This window comes from Macaca fascicularis, chromosome X, assembly GCF_037993035.2.
Source record: "Macaca fascicularis isolate 582-1 chromosome X, T2T-MFA8v1.1".
Classification (NCBI taxonomy): Eukaryota; Metazoa; Chordata; class Mammalia; order Primates; family Cercopithecidae; genus Macaca; species Macaca fascicularis.
This window is the reverse complement of record NC_088395.1, coordinates 13,101,949-13,122,969: the sequence shown is the minus strand read 5'-3', so window position 1 is coordinate 13,122,969 and position 21,021 is coordinate 13,101,949. Positions and strand designations below refer to the sequence as shown.

General features: G+C 39.1%; 1 protein-coding gene across 1 annotated transcript; it reads left to right on the top strand.

Moving 5' to 3' along the window:
• The first annotated feature begins 18,200 nt into the window (after positions 1 to 18,200).
• On the top strand, positions 18,201 to 20,211 carry LOC135969055 (ataxin-3-like protein). The gene has a single exon (XM_065537810.1). The coding sequence runs from the start codon at positions 19,057 to 19,059 to the stop codon at positions 20,119 to 20,121; it is 1,065 nt and encodes a 354-aa protein (XP_065393882.1). The 5' UTR covers positions 18,201 to 19,056; the 3' UTR covers positions 20,122 to 20,211.
• Positions 20,212 to 21,021: the final 810 nt, after the last annotated feature.

Sequence of the window (21,021 nt, the reverse complement as noted above, 5' to 3'; positions counted from 1 at the left end):
AAATTCAAATTTCTATTTTTTCATCTTCAGTGTCCAGCTGGAAAGGATATTTTTATAGCACTTATTACTCTGTAGTTAATATATGTCTTCACCTCTATATTCTCTATTATGTCCAGGGTGACTATGTAATGTATTATCCAAACTGAGACACCCTTGAGAGTGAGAGCTATTAATAATTATAATGAGACAACGAAATAAGGTGAGACTCTCCCAGGGACACAAGAATGTATGGATCATTGGAGCTGAACCCATTAGAGAATGTAATCTTCCTCAGGGCATGAACTTTGTGTGGCTTCTTCACTGTTGATCATCAAAGCAGGGAACTGTACCTATTACCTATAGGTACTTACTGTTAAATGAACAAATGACTTCTATATGCATAGATTTACACGTTTAAATTTTCCTTATCATTTTTGCATTTTTCCATATATTTAATATGAGTGTATATATTTACAATGTCATTTTAAGGGAAAGAAATCAGAAAATTATATGAACCTTATGTTCCCTAGATGATATGTATAAATGTGGGTAATGACTGATAACAGGGAAAAATAAAGTGTTTATATATTTTAGAGATGGTATAATGGTTGGTTTTTTCTTTTTCAATTTGTTTTATCCCTGTGACATTATATGTAAAATTTTCAAAAATTAAAAGGCAAAAATGGAAAAATCAAAGAATGTTTTCTTTAACATATCTGACCCTAAGCTACATCTCTAGCTCTGACTTGCCTCTGTTTTATGAATTCCAAGCTCCTCAAACATATCTAGCCAGAACCATGGTACCCCTGCCATAATCCATGCCAGTAAAATATATGTCCACTCCCCTGCCTTTCTACCCATGGCTTAGTTCCAATAGAGGTTACATGTAAACATCTGATGGTGGAACCTAAATCATGCTCACACAGGAAGTCTAAGGAATGAAGCTGATAGCTTTCTTTCCATCGCACACTGAAAGAAAGAATGGTCGTTGAATGAGCCAATCCATAAAGAAGCATTCATTTACTTCGACACATATTGAGTGCCTACTATGTGGATGGCCCAGAGGTGAGAGCAACTTGTTGAAAGTTTTTTAAACCCTCATTTCTTTAACCTTCTTTTTCCATAATTATCTTAATCTATTATTACAGGTCAACCCCTTTAACTTCTCTTTTCCAGCAGAATTATACTATATGGGTCTTGGTCTGACATATTTTCAATGGTGTTGAAATACAAAGCAGTGATTCCACACCCAGATGAATAATAGTTGTGAAATGGATCCTAGAAGAATGGTAAAATCAGAGGAGAATGGAAGGTCATGGGTTTCCCACTTGGCTGAATTAAAATTCAGACTAGGCTGCTTCCCTTCCCCTTTGTTGGAGACATTTATAGCTGGGGGTTTAAGACTGAGACCCAGGCTTCCTTAAAGAAAGTTTTACTTTGAATTTCAACAAAAAAGCAAAGTGCATGATGGGGAGTCTGACCAATTGGATATATATTTCCTGAAATGTATTGATTTAAAGAAGCTCTTGAACACTTGTTTTATTGCTTTTCAATTGGTCTCAGGTTTTCAATAAAGAAAATAGAGGCCGGGCGTGGTGGCTCACGCCTGTAATCCCAGCACTTTGGGAGGCTGAGGCGGGTGGATCACGAGGTCAGGAGATTGAGACCATCCTGGTCAACATGGTGAAAACCCTTCTCTACTAAAATACAAAAACTTAATTGGGCATGGTGGCACGTGCCTGTAGTCCCAGCTACTCAGGAGGCTGAGGCAGGGGAATTGCTTGAACCCAGGAGGTGGAGGTTGCAGTGAGCCGAGATGGCGACACTGCACTCCAGCATGGCAACAGAACAAGACTCCGTCTCAAAAAAAAAAAAAAAAAAAAAGAAAGTAGGATAGTGGAAAGAGTACTCGTCACTGCAACTTGTGACCGTGATTAACCTCTCTGCATGCAGGCTCTCATTCACGCTGGTGTTGCACTAGCTGATCATCAAGTTCTTATCCAGCTCTTATTTGCTATGTTCAATGGTGTAATTTAAATAAGTTAATAACCAAATTAATAACTGAATAAGAGCTATTCGAGTCCCTCATTAATCTACACTGAGTTTCACATATTTTTTCTAACATATCACCTAGTATCTATTTATATCAGAAGGGTGACAGTACAAATGTTTTTATCCATAGTATGCACACCAGTATTCCTCTTCCTTGGCTCCTTTAACCCTCTAACTGATGACTGTATCTACAGCCTAGTTTTCTTTAGGAAAAACCACATTTTACGTAATGTATGTCTATATTGGTAACTCTTAGATGTTAAAATATTTAATAAACATGAGCTTAAGACTCCGAGTACAAATGTCATTGCATAGAAATCAAACAGAAAGAAATGGATATAATCAAACATGACTGTGGGCCGGGCACAGTGGCTCATGCCTGTAATCCCAGAACTCTGGGAGGCTGATGAGGATGAATTGCTTGAGCCTAGGAGTTCAAGGCCAGCCTGAGCAATGTGATGAAACTCTGTCTCTACAAAAAATACAACAATTAGCTGGGTATAGTGGTGTACACTTGTGGTCCCAGCCACTCAGGAAGCTGAGGTGAGATGATTGCTTGAGCCTAGGGGGTCGAGGCTGCAGTGAGCCATGATTGAGTCACTGCACTCCAGCCTGGGTGACAGAGCGAGACCCTGTCTCAAAAAAAAAAAAAAGGACTGAATAGTATGTAATATTAATGTTAGAATTAATTTAATAAAATATAGAGTTGACAAAAAATTCCATTTTTCTTTCATTCCCATGGACACCAACATTGATAGAGACACCATCATCTCTTGGCTGGGTATCTGCAAAGCCTACGGTCAATAAATGTTAGGAACACCATTATCCCTTTCCAGAATACCTAAATAAATCTGAGGATAAAAAACAGAATTGTGGATACATAATTTCTTGTTAGGATGGCTGCAAAACCACATGGTCAATACTGAAGCTAGTGAAACACTATCTATATCCCGGAAAATTGCAAAAATTCATGGTCAGTACCATGGTTAGGGCCACTATCATCTCTTAACTGGACACATGCAATATCGCATGGTAACTAATGTTGTTAAGGACACGTCGCTCTTTACCTGGACAACTAAAATATCCTAAGACCACTAACATGGTAAGGGACAGAACAACTTTTATCTGGATACATGCAAAATTCAGAGGTCAGCACTGTATATACAGACACCATCATCTTCTAATTAGATACTTGCAAAAACCTCATGGTTGCTAATGTATTAGATAAACACCATCTCTAACTTGATCACCTAAAAGGGCCAAAATAAACATCACAGTAGGGGCACATCATTCCTTGCCTAACTGCAAAATCCCGTGGTCATGATCTTGATTAGGGACACCATCAACTCTTATCTGGATGCCTGCGCATTTCCGAGGAAAACACCTTAGTTACAGGCATCTTCATAGCTTAACAGGATATCTGCAAAATTTCCCTGGTCGCTATGGTGGTTAGTCAACATAACTTACAAGAATACTAGCAAACAAATTTGGTCACTATGTTGGCTTAAGAACACGTGTATTGCTTACCTGGATATCAGCTTTGGTACTAACATCATCTTGTATTTGGATGCAAGCAAAATCTTGCCTTCAGTACCATAGGGAGGCTTTCAATAATCTTTTAATTGGAATTTACAAAAACCCAAAGAGACAACAGTGCTTAAGGACAAACCTATAACCTGGACACCTGAAAATTCTATGGGCACTATAAACTTAAAAAAAAAACATAAAATCTACCTAGATACTAGCAAGTATCTAGGATCAACACTGTAGTTAGAGACACCAGTAACTCTTGAGTGGACATCTGCAAAAACAGCAATCAAGAGATGATGGATCAACTAACAATAATATTTCATTTGTGATTTTGCTGGAATCAGTTAAGAGATGATATGGGCCTTAACCACAGTAGAGAAAGCACCATCATCTCTTAATCGAATCTTTAAAAAAATCATGATAAAAATTGTGTTAAGAATGCATGTACTATACGAACACCTGCAAAATTCTATGGTTACTTGATAATTATGGGGCCCTTCAAATCTACCTGGAAACATTCAGGTGTTCCAGGTCGACAACCTAGTTAGAGGCATATTCTCGTCTTGACAAGATAACTGCAAAAAAAAGTCATGGTCAATATATAGGTGTTGGACAAAATTGTAACTTACTTGGATACCTGAATATATTGTAGTCACTACTAAGGTTAAACACATACCTAAACTCAAACAGAAAGGCTTATTGCTTCAGAGTGTTTATGGGGACGCTATCATTTCTTACTTGAATACCTGCAAAAAACCTCTGATAACACAAATGTTAGGGATACCATGTATACTCACCAAGATATCTGAAGATCCCATGATCTGTAGGATGCTTAAGGCCCACATAATCACTTGTCTACAAGCAAAGCCCCCATTAACGGTCATTATGAAGTTCAACATGATCTTCTGGCTGGAACCTGAAAAACGCATTGTGACAAATGTGATACAGACACACCTTTTCAACTTGGACAATTGCAAATAATCTTATTCACTTCCATCATTGCAGGATACATCTCTACCTGGAAACTTGCTGTAATACGAGGTCTATACCATGGTTAAAGACACCATCGTTTTCTGACTGCACACCTTTAAAAATACCATGGAAATACTGTGATGCAGAACATATGAAAATTACCTGGATGCCTGCAACTCATAAAACACCCACAGTGTAAAAAATAAATTTTCTCTAAAACACAGAACAATAGGGTAACATGGTTACTAGAATTGTTTTTTAAAAAATAACATGGTAAACAAGTTTAGGCAAACAAACATCACTTATCTAGATATGTAAAGACCAGATGATCTGTGATGTTAAAGTGCACATCATCACTAACCTGGATACCAAAACAGCTCCTGATAATGACCATTGTTAGGTTTGTTATAATCTCTTGACAGGAACCTGAAAAACACATTATGATATATATACACACACGTATAAAGGGATATAATGTGTTCTATCTATAGCGATGCTTGCAAATAACTTTATATGTATACACACACACACACACACATATAAAGGGATACAATGTGTTCTATCTATAGGGATGCTTACAAATAACTTTGGTCACTTCCATCACTATGAAAACATCAACTCTACCTGGATACTTGTAGTAATACAAGGTCAAGACCATTGTTGGATAAGACAACATTTGTTTTAGGCCACCTGTAAAAATCCCATGGTTACTATTGTGACTAGTAATTATAATTACCTGGTATGTCCAATTCCTTATCACTCAAAGAGTTAAACAAATGTTTTCTTAAAATATAAAAAGGGCAAATTCATGGTTTTGAGAATTGGTAAAGACTCTATAATTTCCTATCTGAATATTTAAAAAGAAATCATGGTAACATCAAGTGTTAGGGACACAACCATCAATTATACCTATATGAAGATCAGATAACCTGTGCTCTGGTTTAGGTCTCTCCATCATCATTTACCTCAAAACCAGCAATATCACATATTAATTACCATAGATAGGCTCACCATGATCTCTGGACATACCCTGGAAAACACGTTGTGGGAAATGGGTTTGGTACTAGTCTAATTCTACTTGTAGAACTACAAATTCCCTTGGTCTCTTGAATCTTTTGGGGCCCATAAACACTAGATAAGGGCAGAACTACAAAGTCAAACTATAGAAAGAGGCACCGTCCACTCTTTGACAGATACCTCCAAAAATCCCATGGCCAATAATGTGGTGATGAGCAATATGATAAAATACCAAGATACCTGTATATATGTCTATCAGTACAAGTGTTATATACACATTATCTCAAAAGAAAAATACATTAAAAACTCATGGTTCCTGTTACTATTAGGGATACTTTGATTTTTAAACTGCATACACGCCATAAACAAGGTTTATATAACGGTCCTGAAAACACCATTCATTACTTACATAACTGAAAAGACGAAGGCATCTAATGAACTAGAGTCACACCACCTCATGCCTGTATACTACCAAACAACTTTTGGGAAGCCTGAAAAAGACAAACACAGTAACACTGTGTTAGAGGGACCATACTCACTTACCTAAAAATCTGAACAACAGGTGGTCTGTAGTGTGGTAAGACCCAATTTATCACTGACCTGGTTACTACCAAGAACCCATAAATGACCATTGTTAGGTTCACTATGATTTCATGACTACTGGTACCTGAAGAAACATATTCAACAAGGAATATGTTTAATGAAACACGCTGTTTTACCTGCAAAAAAGGAGGGGGCACCTGCAACTTGTATCAGTCATTTTCCTCATTAGAGGAACCACCAACACTACCTTGATCTTAGTAGAACTTTGAGATCAACACCAATGTTAGAGAAACCATTATCGCTTGACTTAGAAATCTCATTGGTCATATTATAATGTGGAAAAGTAGGATAACTCACCTGGATACCGGCATAGCCCTCCTTAGAGACTAATGTTAAACACACATTATATATTTTTTATTTTTTTAAGAGACAGGGTTTTGTCCTGTCACCCAAGTTGGAGTGCAGTGGTGTGATCACAGCTCACTGCAGCCTCGACCTCCTGGGCTCAAGTGATCTTCCTGCGTCAGCCTCCAGAGTAGCTCATACTATAGGCACATGCAACTATGCCCAGCTTGGTTAGGTACTACACATTATATCTAGATTCTAAAATAATAAGGGCTAATGCTTACTAGCCTTGGTGGGGAAAACATTTCTTAACTGAATGCCTGCAAAAAAACCATGGTAACACAAAAGGTAGAGGCACCATCCACACTTAATTATACATCTGATGATTAGATTGTTTTCTGAGTGCTTGCTTAAGGCCTACATCATTACTTACCTGGATGCAAGCAAAGTCTCGTTCTTGATCATGATGAGATTTACCATGACTTCTTGACAGGATCCTAAAAACACATTATGACAAATATGTGTAGACACAGCTTTTTTTCTAGAACCCTGCAATTAAGCTTACTCACTACCACCATTGCAAGAACCATCAAGTATACCTGAAATCTTGCAGTACTCCAAGGTCTATAGCACTGTTAGAGATACCATTTTCTCTTTACTACTTACCTGCAAACAAACCCACAATTGCTACTATGACATGCAACTCCATGGTTAATTCCTTGGATAGCAAATAGCTTAACAATCACAAAGTTAAACATACATTTTCTCTAAAATATAAAACAGCAGGATAACATGGTTGCTACAGTTGGTAAAGACTATCATTTCTTACCTGAGTACCTACGGAAAAAATCACATGCTAAAAAAGTTTAGGTAAATGTATACCACTTACTTAGATATATGAAGATCTGGCCGGGCGCGGTGGTGCACACCTGTAATTACAGTACTTTGGGAGACCAAGGTGGGTGGATTGCTTGAGGCCAGGAGTTCGAGACCAGCTTGGCCAACGTGCCAAAATCCCATCTCTAAAAATACAAAAATTAGCAGGACGTGGTGGTGCACACCTGTAATCCCAGCTATTCAGGATGCAGAGGCACGAGAATCGCTTGAACATGGGAGGTGGAGGCTGCAGTGAGCCGAGATTACCCCACTGCATTCCAGCCTGGGCGACAAAGCAAGACTCTGTCAAAAAAAAAAAAAAAAAAAAAAAAAGATATATGAAGATCTGATGGTCTATGATGTGGTTAAAGAACACATCATCACTTGCCTGCATAACAGAAATGTCTGCCGTACCAACCATTGTTAGGTTTATCAGGGTCTCACTACAGAAACCTGAAATACACATTGTGAAATATGTGCTAAAGGACACAAACATTTCCACCAAGACGACATCTGAAAATAACCTTGGTCACTCCATCATTACGGAACACATAACTCTACCTGGATACTTGTAATAATGCAAGATCAATACCACTGTGATCTACAGATATGTAGGTTTTCCCAATTTTTGTGTTGCCATATTTTGTTCAGGTATTTAGTTAAGGAATTATATTTTCCCAACCAATGCTGGTAAGCATTAGTCATTATTTTTAGAGTTTAGTTATAATGTGTTTAGTCTTATAGTGAGGGAGGGATATGCAGGTATGCAGAAAAACAGCAGATAAACTTAGCCACTTCCACAATTATGGGACATATCAAATCTATCTGCACAATTTCAGTGATACAGGGTCAAAATCTATGCAGAAATCCATTATTTCTTGACTGGACACTGGGAGAAATCCTATTGGCAGAACAGGGGTGGGGAACACAGTGATAGATACCTGGTTGGTTACCTGCAATCCCTCAACACTCTCAGGGTTCCGCATATACTTTTGGTGAAACAGAAAATGGGAAAACTCGGCCTATCTGGGATTGGTAAGGACTCAATCATTTCTCTCCCGAATACCTGGGAAAGAAATCACGATGGGAAGACATGTAGGGATACATCATTACTGAACTAGGTCTCTATGACAGTTCCACGCTGCAGGCTGTGGCACTTACCTCACCCAGCAATGCCCACATTACCTAGGATTGAAAGGCCTGCTGTGATGCCCTGACACACATCTGAAAGACATATTGTGGTTGATCCACAACCTGTGCTACAAGGACAATCACAAATACTCTTGTTCACTGGCATCATTTCACGACTCATCAAAGTTACCTGGATAACACAAGAACTCTGAGGCTACAGCCTACAAGGGATACCTGCAGAAACACCACAGTCCACATCGGCGTGACAGACAGTATGATCAACTACCTGGGCATTGGCATATCTGTCTATTGTGTGGAGTGTGAAATTTGCAAAAAACAAACAAACAAACAAACAAAAGCCTTACCTCTGAATAAGCAAACAGTAAAATCTCATGCTTACTGGCATTGGGAATCACTACTTATTTTTTCCCAATGACACATATGCCAAACACAAGGTTACTCTACCAGACTCAAAACCACCATTAATTTTACCTACATGCAGGAAACACAGAATGTCTTTCATGAGATAATGTCACAACATCTCTTACCTCTCTACAGGAAGAGAACTTTACGGGACCCCTGCAGGAAACCATGGGAAAAACACTGTGTCAAGGAGAGCGTCCTCTTTGTCCAGGAAATCTGAAGTTTCAGGTGGTCTATATTGGCACAGGACTCATGTGATCAATTACCTGGTTACAATCCAGGGCCCCTGAATGGTCATTCTCAGGCCGGCCTTGATTTCATGTCTAGCAGCAGCAGAAGAAATGCATCTGACAGGTATTTTCCGGGATGCCACTTGGTGTACCTGAAAGATGAAAAAGACACGCACTACACAGCCTGGTCACTGCCGTCATCTGGGAACCGTCGACCTTACCTAGATCCCGGCAGAACTCCAACTTCCACCCCACTGCTGGCACCATTACTGACTCCAGACTGAGGATGTGTCAGAACTATCATTCCATCCTGTGATCTGGTAGAGTAGGATAATTTACCTGGACACCCACATCTCCCTCAGTCAACATGGACTCAGGTTCAAGGCACATTTCCTAAAGTTGAACACAGCAAGGACTAATGCTTACCAGTCTTGGTTGGCAAAGCATCATTTCTTAACTGAATAACTGCAGAAAATAAAGAATAGAAAATGAGCTGAGGAAACCATGGCAGGACAGGGACAAGAGCCGGAAAGTCATCTGTATTTATCAGTGTATGGGAAGATTGGATAGTCCATGGCCTGCTTAGGCCCATGCCGTCACCCACCTAAATACAGGCACAGTCCTCTGCTCAAGCACAAAGAGGTTTCCTGTGACCTTTCCAAGGGAACCTAAAACCACATATGTGACCAATGTGTCTATGGACACAGTCATCATTGTGGAAGCCAAAATTGTACCTGGATGTTTGCAAGCCCTCCAAGGTCTAGGCCATTGTAGGACATGCCATTTTCTCTGGCCCGCTTCTCTGCAAATCCACCGCGGTTACTCCTGTGATGCACAGTGCCATGTGAATTCCCTGGCACGTGTCAATCAATCAGCACTCACAGGGTACATACCTCATACGTTCTCTCCTGGACTGAAAACAACAGGATCACATGGCAAGGAGAATGGGGAGCTACTACCCTTTCTTACCGGAATACCCATAAACCCATCACATGGTAAACCGTTCAGGGAAAGGAACCTCACTGACCTAATAGGTTAAGATCAAATGGTCTGTGGTGAGTTTACAGCACACACCATCACTTACCCAGATAGCAGACATGTCCCCTGATCATGTCTCTGGTTAGTCAGGATTTCCTCCCAGGAACCTGGAAAGCATACACTGAGATATATGCCTCAGAAACACATAAACTGTTCTACCAGGACACCTACAAATCACGCTGCTTACATCCATCACTGAAAGACTCTTACCTGTATGCTGACAGTGTCCCCAAGCTCAGGGCCATGATCCCAGAAGACAGCATTTCTCTCTACAGGACACCTGCAAAATGTCCATGGTCACTGCTGTGGCTGGGAAAGCCGGATCATTACCTGGTATTTGTTGTCCCACTGCACTCACAGGTTAGTCACATGCAGAGGGAAAACTCACGGTTTAGTACGCCAGGGAGTCTTACCATTTTTTCCTAGGACAACTGAAGCGAAATCTTGGGAACAACAGGAAGGATGGACCCATCATCACTTTCCTAGACAGCTGAACCTCACGTGGCCCATGCGTTGCTTTTAGCCCTCATCAGTGCTGACCTCCAGACCTGTTACCATATTCATTGTGATGTCATGGTAGGGGGCTGAAATAGGCACGAAGATATATATGTAGAAGGACACGGGGTTTTCCACCAGGACTCCAGCAAAGAACCTTGAGTTCTTCCAGCTTTATGGGACACACCACTAGACCTGGATACTTGCAGTAATCCTACGTTGACCCTGACAGCTGAAAACCACCATTTCACAACTGGACACCTCCACAAATCCTAGGGGCAGCAGTGGGGGTGGGAAATACAGTGATAAATACCTGGTTACCTGCAATCCCTCAACACTCACAGGGTCAGCATACACTTTCAGTGAAAGAGAAAATTAGAAAACCCAGCCTATCTGAGACTGGTTAGGACTCAATCACTTCTCACCTGATACCTGGGAAAAAGTCACGGCAGGAAGACGTGTAGGGACACGTCATCAGTGAACTAGTCTCTGTGACGCTGTAGTTTAGGCCCGCATCAGCACTTACCTCCGCCAATAATGTCCCATGTTACCTAGTTTTGATAGGCTTATTATGATATGTTAATGTAAATCTGAAATATATATTGTGAATAGTGTGACTGGTACACATATCATTCTACCTATATACCTCCAATCTTTTCTGGTCACTTTTATTATTTTTGTATTCATCAAATGTACCTCGATACTTGTAGAAATTAGAGGAAAACTCCTTTTAAGAATCCTTGTACTTTCTTGATTAGATCCCTGCATAATTCCTGTTGTTAATTTCATGATGTTGCACAATACGGTTAATCTAGATGTCTGTGGATTTGTGTAGCCCTGTAAGTGTTCATTACTCATTATCTGTCAAGACATGCAATAAATTCTCTTGATTATTTGTATTACTAGAGGCGTATTTATTTTTAACTGCATAAATGTGAAAAACAAGTTTAAGTTAATATTGTGTAAAACATTAATAAAGTTGATATCCGAAAATACCAAGGTGTTTTACATGTTAATACAACCTTACCTGGTCTCTATAAACTAGCCCAAAAACCTGAATGGATTACCTACAAAATACACAGTAGCTTAAGCATCAGGGATCCCTTTTACATACCTAGAAAATCCAATGCTCTGCATTGTGTAATTACCCCCATTACAGGAAGCAAACAGTTATCACTACCTGTTTACAAGCAATGTTTCATTACTGAGCATTATGTGACTCACCTCATAGTTTTGACAAGAACCTGAAAAATCATATAAGACAAATGTGCTTCAGGTCACAACTTGTTCTCCCCGGGTACTTGCCTACAACCTTGTAATGCTTCCATTATTTTGGAATACACATCAACTCTACCTAGACACTTGCTTTAATTCAAGGTCAACACATCTTTGTTAGAGACACCATCATGGGTGGTGATAACTGCACAGCTGATAATATCCCATGGTTGCTACTCTGATGGGGAGCTACAAGATATTTTCAAGGACACATGGAAATCATTGACCACTCACCTGGTTAAATGTAAATTTTCTGTGAAATACAAACTCTGTGATAACATGCCTGCTAGAATTAACAAAATACTATCATGTTTTGCCTGAATACGTACCAAAAATCAAATGGTAAAACTTACCTAGATATAAAAAAATCAGATGATTCATGATGGGTTAGGGTGTGCATCATCACTTACTTAGACCAGAAATGTCTTTACTGACATCCACTTTTAGTTTCGTAACAATTACTTCACAGGAACCTGAAACACAATGTGAATATGTGTTGAAGGATGTAATGCTTTCCAGAAGGACACCTGCAAATAACCTTGCAGAGTTCCATCCGTATGAGACAAATCAACTCTACCTGGACATTTGCAGTATTGCAAGGACAACACTGTTGTCATATCAAACCATCATTTCTTGAGAGGAAACCTATAAAATCACGTGGTTTCCACTGTAGTGAAAATCACCATGATCATTGCCTGGATACATGCGATCCCTCAAACTCAGAGGGTTTGCCATACATTTTCCCTAATACATGAAAAGCAAAGACTCATGGTTTCTAGAATTGATACAGGTTCTATGATTTCTTTCCTGAACCCCTGCAAAAAAATCATGGAAAGGGCGATAAAGAGGTGCTTGGGGCACTGTCATCACTTACCTATGCACATGATGATCAGATGTGCTGTGCTGTGCTTTTGTCCCACACCAGCTTTGCCTTGATGCCAGCAATGTCCCACCTTTTACAAACTCCTTGATTACCTTTCACAGACTCACTATGATGCCTTGACTTGGATCAGAAAAACACATTGTGGAAAATGCATTTGATATTGTGGAAAATGCGTTTGGTAAATATCTTCAGATACTTGGACACCTGCAAAGTCCTTTGGTCACTTGTATCATTTCAGGACCCATCGATGCTACCTGGATGCCTGCTCAATTCCAACTTGAAACCAAGGTAAGAAACTCCTTCATCTCTTGAAGGCATACCTGCAAAATGACCAATAACCTGGTGATAGATAAGACTATAAATTACCTGGATACCTGCATATTCATCTGTTGCTCTGAGTGATGAATATGCGTTATCTCTAAATAAGAATACAGGAGAATCTTATGTTTACTAGTATTGTTAAGAACTAATTCTCTAACTACACACATGCCAAAAACAATGTTAATATATGTGTCTTAAGGATATCATTAACTGCTCAGATATCTGAAATTCAGAAGGTCTCTCATGAGTCAATGTCCTATCATCACTTACCTGGATACCAGCAACGTCTCCTGTTAACAAACATATTTAGGTCCTTTGCGATCTCTGGACAGGCATCTGAAAAGCATAATTTGAGATACATGTCGAAAAACACAACCTTTTTATCAGGATGCCTGAAAATAACCTTGATCACTGCCATCATGCAGAAACCATCAACTCTATCTGAATATCTGAAGTACTCCAAGGAAGTGCCATTGTCAGATAAGAACATCGTTTCCTGACTACACTCTTAAAATTCCCATGAATTCTACTGGAGGAGGACCACCACGATAGTTATCTAGATATGTGCAGTTCTTCATCACTAAAAGGGTTGAGCATACATTCTCTACAGAAGAAAAAAGTGAAAATTCATGGTTCCTCCAATTGTTAAGGGCTATCTCGTGCTTAGCAGAATAGTTGTGATAAACACATAGTCAAAAAAATGTGACACCATCATCACCTATATACATGAAGATCAGATGGCCTAAGATCAGATGGCCTGTGCTGTGGTTTAGGCTCATATCACCACTTACCTGGGCACCAGGTGAATTCCTGTGAATGACCATTTTGAAGTTCATCATGTTCTCTGGACTGAAACCTGAAGAACAAATTGCTACCAATGTTCCTATGCACACAATTTTTTCCTCCTGAACAGCTAAGGACAACGTTGGCGGCTTCCTCCATGGCAGGACCCATCAACTCTACCTGATTACTTGTAGCATTCTACGGTCTGCACTGCTGTTAGTGAAAACACATTCTGTTCGCTGCACACTTCCAGAAGTCCCGGGGTTACATCTGAGAAGCAGGACATCATAAGAATTACGTAGATACCTGCAAATCCAACACTCACTAGGCTGAACATAAGTTTACGTTAATATATAAAACAAACTTAACATAGTTAATAGTAATAGTAAGGAGATTATCATTTCGTACCTGAATACTTTAAAAAATCCAAAAACTGACAACAATAAGTAGAGGCCAACACCACCACTATGGCTCACATCATCACTTACCTGGACACCAGCAATGTCCCATGTTAACCACCATCTTAGGTTCCCCGTGCTCTCTTGACAGGAACCTGAAAAAAACTTTAGAAAATACATGTTAAAGGACACAATTTATTTCCTATGAGGATGCTGTCAACTAACCTTAGTTACTTCCAGTATTACTGGATGCATCAACTCTACTTGAATATTTGTAGTACACCAAGGTAAACACCATTTTAGAAAAGACCATAATTTCTTGATTGGATAACTGCAAAGATTCCATGGTTACGAATGTGGTGGGAAGCACAATGAGAATTACTGTGACAATCCCTCAATACTCACAAAGTTATACAAATTTCCCCTAAAATGTGAAAAGAAAGAACTCATGGATTCTATTACTAGTAAGAACTTTTCATCACTGAATACATAAAGAAAAAAGAAACAAACACAGTAATGAGTATTTGGGACATCATTAATCACTTACCTAGATACAGAAAATCAAGTAGATGTGCTGGGATTTAAACTTACCACATCAGTTACCTATATTCCAGCAGTCCCACATCAACTACCATTATTGGGCTCACCATAATCTCCTGACAGAATCCTGAAACACACATTATGAAAAATGTTATATTTGATATACATCCGATTATACCTGGTCACCTGCACATTCCCCTGGTCATTTCTGTCATTTTGGGATCCATCAACATTACTTGAACACTTGCAGAACTCCAGTGTCAAAATCTAGTAAGAGACACTTCCCTCTCTTAAATGGATACCTGCAGAAATCCCATGGTCATTCTGTGGTGATGAAAAATATGATAAATTAGCTGGATACCTACAGGTCCATCTAACACTATGATTATTAAATACACATTAGCTCTACATAAGAATACAGTAAAATCACTCATGCTTATTTGTACTGTTAGACAAAATTAATTTCTTCTATGCAAACCAGCCAAAAAATAAGATTAGTATCAGAGTTGTCAACACCATCATTAATTACCTGTATATCTGAAAATAGGAAGGTCTCTACCATATAAAAGTCGCATTAGTTCTTACTTCTATACTAGTAAAGCCATTGCCTGATAGCTGAAAATAAAAACATGGTAATACTAGTACTAGGGACAGCATCATCACTGACCTAGGTATGTGAAGATTAGATGTTCTGTAGTGTGAAAGACCCACATCAACACCTACCATGTTAATAGCCATTGTTAGGTTCACCACCATCTCTTGACAGGAATTTGAAAAACACATTTCGAAATATGTGTGAAAAGACACTTTTTACAGCATGATGCTTGCCAATAACTTTTGTCACTTCCATCATTATGGGACATATACACTCTAGCTGGACATTTGTAGTACTCCAGGTCAACAATGTTGCCAGATGAAACCATTCTTTCTTGACTGGATATCTGCAAAAATCCGATGGTTACTACTGTGGTGAGGAACACCATGAAAATTATCTGGATACGGCAATGACTCAGTATCCACAGGATTAAAGATAAATTTTCCAAAATATGTAAAACTAAGAACTCATGGTTCCTAACATTGGTAAGGACTATGGTTTCTTATCTCAGTATCTTCAAAATAAACAAGCAAGCAAAAGTGTTAGGGGCACTTTGATCACTTACCTTCTTATATGAAGGTCAAATGTTTTCACTGTGCATTAAGCACACCTCATCACTTACCAGACACTCATAATGTCCACCATTAATGGCCATTGTTAAGCTCACTATAATCTCATGAAAGGAGCCTGAAAAGCATATTGTGAAAAACGTGTTTAACACATCTCTTATACTACCTGGACACCTGCAAATACCCTTGATCACTTCTTTTTGTGACTCATCAATGCTACCTGGATAGTTTCAAAGATGTGAAGTTAAACCCTAATAAAGACACCTCTCTCCTTTGAAGAAATACCTGCCAAAATCCAGTGGTCACTAGTGAGGTGATAGACAGTGTGATATCTTACCTGGATACCTGCAGGTTTCTCGACTGCTACTAGGGTTAAGTACAAATTAGCACTAAACAAGAATACAGAAAGTCGCACGCTTATTCTTATTAGTGGAGCAAGTTCATTTCTTCCCTGCAAAACTATACCAAACCAGGTAACTATTACAGGTATGATCACCATCATCAATTTCCTAGATATCTGAAATTTGGGTCTCTAGTGTATAAATGCCACATCATTTCTCACCTTTATATTAGTACTGTGCTTACCTGAATGCCTGTTTATAAAAACAACATTCTTGTAACCACAGTATTACAGGCACCATCAACGCTTACCTAGATAACTGAAATCTGAAGCTCTCTAAAGTGTAAAGGCTCACACCATCTTTTCCCTCTCTTTTAGCTAAGTCCATGTTCACTATCACTGTTAGTTGCAGCATCATCCACTGACAGCACCTAAAAAAAACCCCATGAAGGCAGCCATGGTTAGAGATACGTCTTTTTCTACCTAGACCATGCAACATCTCATGAGAATCACTAGCAGTAGGAGAACCATCAACTTTACCTTGATACTTGCAGAATATCAAGGTCAAAACCATGGATATATCATAATCACTTGACTCGGTACCTGTAAAAATACCATGGTCAATACTGAGATGAGAAACACTATGAAAATTGACTTGGAAACTTACAAATCCCTCAGTCTTAGCCAGATTTCAAAACATTACCTCTGAACTAGTAAGCAGTAAGGGTGTATTCTTAAATGGGAATTATGGGAACATTATAATTTCTTACCTGAATATCTGCAAAACCCCAAAAAACACAGTAACACAAATGTTAGAGGTATCATCATCACTTATGTAAATTTCTGAAGGTCAGAATGTCTTCTGTGTGATAAGACTGACATCATCAGTTGCCTGGATACCAGCAAAGCTTCATGTTAATCCCATTGTTAGGGTTACCTTGATCTTTAGATTGAAACCTGAAAAAACACATTGCGCCAGATGTGTTTAAGAATGCAACTTTTTCTAGCAGAACATCTGCAAATTAACTTTTGTCACTTCTATCTTTACAAACTCATTAATGCTACCTGGATAATGGCAGAACCTGAAGATCAACACATTGGTACAGGCACCATCATTTATTGTCTGGGCATCGATAAAAATCTCATGGTCATTACTGTTTTGACGAAAGTTATGATCACTTGCCAGATCATGGCAATGAGAATTGAAAATTTCTCATTCACTCCTAAGCTTAAACACACAATATCTCTAAACCAGAAAACTGGTTAAGCTAAGTCTCATGGATTCCAATACTTATTGGTAGAGCCAGTATCTTTTTTTTTTTTTACCCGAATACCTGCAAAACACACGATACTAACACACGTTGAGGATATCATCATCACTTACCGAGATGTCTGAAGAGCAGATGGTCTGTAGTATGTTTAAGGTCCACATAATCACTTAGCTAGATTCCATGAAAGCCTACAAAAATGACCAATATGAGTTTCACCATTATCTCTTGATAGGAGCCTGCAAAACCATATGGCAGCAGTGGTGGTTAGGGATACATCTTCTACATGGACCTCAAAAAATCCCACGGTGACTAGTATTGTTAGGGGAACCATGAACTCTACCTGAATCCTAAGGTTCTGAGGCCAATGCTGTAGTTAGAGACACCATTATCTCTTGACTACCTGCTGAGAAAACATATGATGGTAACCCTGGTCAGGATGCATGTCCTTCCATCTGGCCCCCTGCTCATTCCGTGCATACACTCACTACGATCATTAGGGCATCACTAAGTGTACTTGGACACTTAGAGAAGTCCAAGGTCAACACAGTAGTTTCACACACTGTCTATTCACTGGACACCTGCAAAAATCCTATAGTTACTACTGTGGTAAGGAACTCTGTGATATCCTACCTGGATGCCTGCTATATCTTTGTCACTACTAAGTTTGAGAGAGATTGTCTCTGAACTAGAAAACAGTAAAATCTAATGGTTACTACTTTTGTTGGGCACACACATTTCTTATCTGAACACCTATAAAAACACATGGATATGAAAAGAGTTCAGGACATCTTCATCAGTTTTCTAGATGTCTGAAGATCATTTGGTCACTAATGTTTTTAAGGCCCACATCATCTCTAACTAGGATACCAGCAAAGTCCCATCTTCATTGCTACCGTGAGTTTTATTGTCATCTATTGAGTGGAACCTTCAAAATTCCATGGCTATTACTGTGGTCAGTGACATCATAACTTACCCAGAGACTTCCAAAATCCCATGATACCCGTTTGGTTAAAGCCCATGTTATTTCTTTCCCAGTTACCTGCCAAATCTTCTGTTTACTACTGTGGTAAATTTCACCTTTATTCACTTACTAAAACCATGCTGACAACCATAATTAAAGAGACATTATATTTTATAGAACATCTGAAAATCAATGGGCACTGCCATGGTTCAAGTCACCATTATCCCCTATGGGATGACTCCAAAACCCCATATTCACTTTAGGTTTACCATCAGGTCTTGACTAGATACTGGCAAAACCACCTTGGTCACAATAGTGCTTTGTGACATATCATCTCTTACTTAAATACCTACAGAAACCCATGGTCTTCATAAGGTTTGAAAACCTAACACCTATTTCATGGCTATCTACAAACTGCCCAGATAACTGCCATAGCTGGGCATATAACATGTTCCCGCATATATACAAAAACTCACGGTTAGAATCAACATGGATTTCATCTTTCATGAAAAACAAGAAGGCTTCCTTTGTGCTCAGCACTGCCTGAATAATCTGCTGCAAGGAGAATATTTCAGTCCTGTGGAATTAGCTTCAATTGCACATCAGCTAGATGAAGAAGAGAGGATGAGAATGGCAGAAGGAGGAGTCACTAGTGAAGACTATCGCGCATTTTTACAGCAGCCTTCAGAAAACATGGATGATAGCGGCTTCTTCTCCATCCAGGTAATATGCAATGCCTTGAAGTTCTGGGGTTTAGAGGTCATCCATTTCAATAATCCTGAATATCAGAAGCTCGGGATTGATCCTATAAATGAAAGATCTTTTATATGTAATTATAAACAACACTGGTTTACTATTAGAAAATTCGGAAAACACTGGTTTAACTTGAATTCTCTCTTGGCGGGTCCAGAATTAATATCAGATACATGCCTTGCAAATTTCTTGACTCAACTGCAACAGGAAGCATATTCTGTATTTGTTGTTAAGGGGGATCTGCCAGACTGTGAAGCTGACCAACTGCTGCAAATCATCAGTGTTGAAGAGATGGATAGACCAAAACTTAATGGAAAAAAATTAGCCAAAGAAAAAGACCACAGAGTCTACAAAACAATTCTTGAAAAAGTGTCAGAAGAAAGTGATGAGTCTGGAACATCAGACCAAGAAGAGCAGGATTTTCAGAGGGCCCTGGAACTAAGCCGCCAAGAAACCAATAAAGAAGATGAAGATCTCCGCAGGGCTATTGAACTAAGTATGCAAGGTAGTTCCAGAAACACATCGCAAGATCTTCCAAAGACATCATGTGGAACTCCTGCTTCGGAAGAGCCAAAGAAAATAAAAGACTATTTTGAAAAGCATCAGCAGGAACAGAAGCAGCAGCAACAACAGTCAGATCCGCCAGGTCACAGTTCATATCTACACGAAAGGCCAACAACAAGTTCGAGAGCAATTGAGAGTGATCTCAGTGATGACGTCAATGAAGACATGGTACAGGCCGCTGTCGACACTGTTTTAGAAATTATGAGAAAGAATCTGAAAATCAAAGGAGAAAAATAATGCCGTTAAAAATAATTTAGTCATACTTTCCAAGATTATCCTGTGTGATCATATTGTAGGACCCATTTTGGTCATCTGTCAAATAGATGAGGAAATAAGGCTTTTAGATGGTCTGCAAACAAAATGGTGAGAGATATGTGGGACTAAATAATGATTGTTCAACTAGTAGCCAAGGAGACATTCAGCAATTAATTAAATTTAAAATAGCTTTCAAAATGTTCCTTTGGTTTTTTTTGTTTTTTTTTTTTTTTTTTAGTGTGCAATATCTAACGTGTCTAAAGTTGAGGCATTTTTCGTGAATCTTTTTGTATACTAACTAGTTAGCTCTTGCCATAGAACTTTTTCCATATGGTCTCTTCTATTGTAGATAATGTGGCTCATTTTGGTTGCTTTTATTTCTCATGAACCAATTTAACCTTTCAGGAAAGTGTCTCTTGTCTGTGTTGATCACAGTAATGGTTTTAGAAGGATAAACAGTTTGCCTTCCAACTATGTACTGTGCACTTAAGTATATTCTTATGTTATTTCTTCTGATCACAATTTCTGCTACCTGGTCCTTAATTATTTTCCACAAGTCTTTTCAAATATGGTAATACTTTCTGAGGTTTTGCTTTTTACGCCCTATGTGCTAAGATCGTTATTTCATGACTCTGGTGCATTACTCTTTCTTTCTTTGGGGAGCGTGGTGAGGGGGGCAAAGACTTGCTCTGTTGCCCAGTCTGGACTGCAGTGGCCCAACCTCGGCTCACTGCAACATCTGCCTTCTGGATTCAAATGATTCTCGTGCCTCAGCCCCCTGAGTAGCTGGGACTACAGGCATATGCGAGGACGCCCAGCTAAATTTTGTACTTTTAGTAGAGACGGGGTTTCACTATGATGGCAAGGCTGGTCTCGAACTCC

Bases quoted from the DNA above. Each gene is read 5' to 3' on its own strand.
- LOC135969055 (XM_065537810.1), top strand. From the start codon at position 19,057: ATGGATTTCATCTTTCATGAAAAACAAGAAGGCTTCCTTTGTGCTCAG.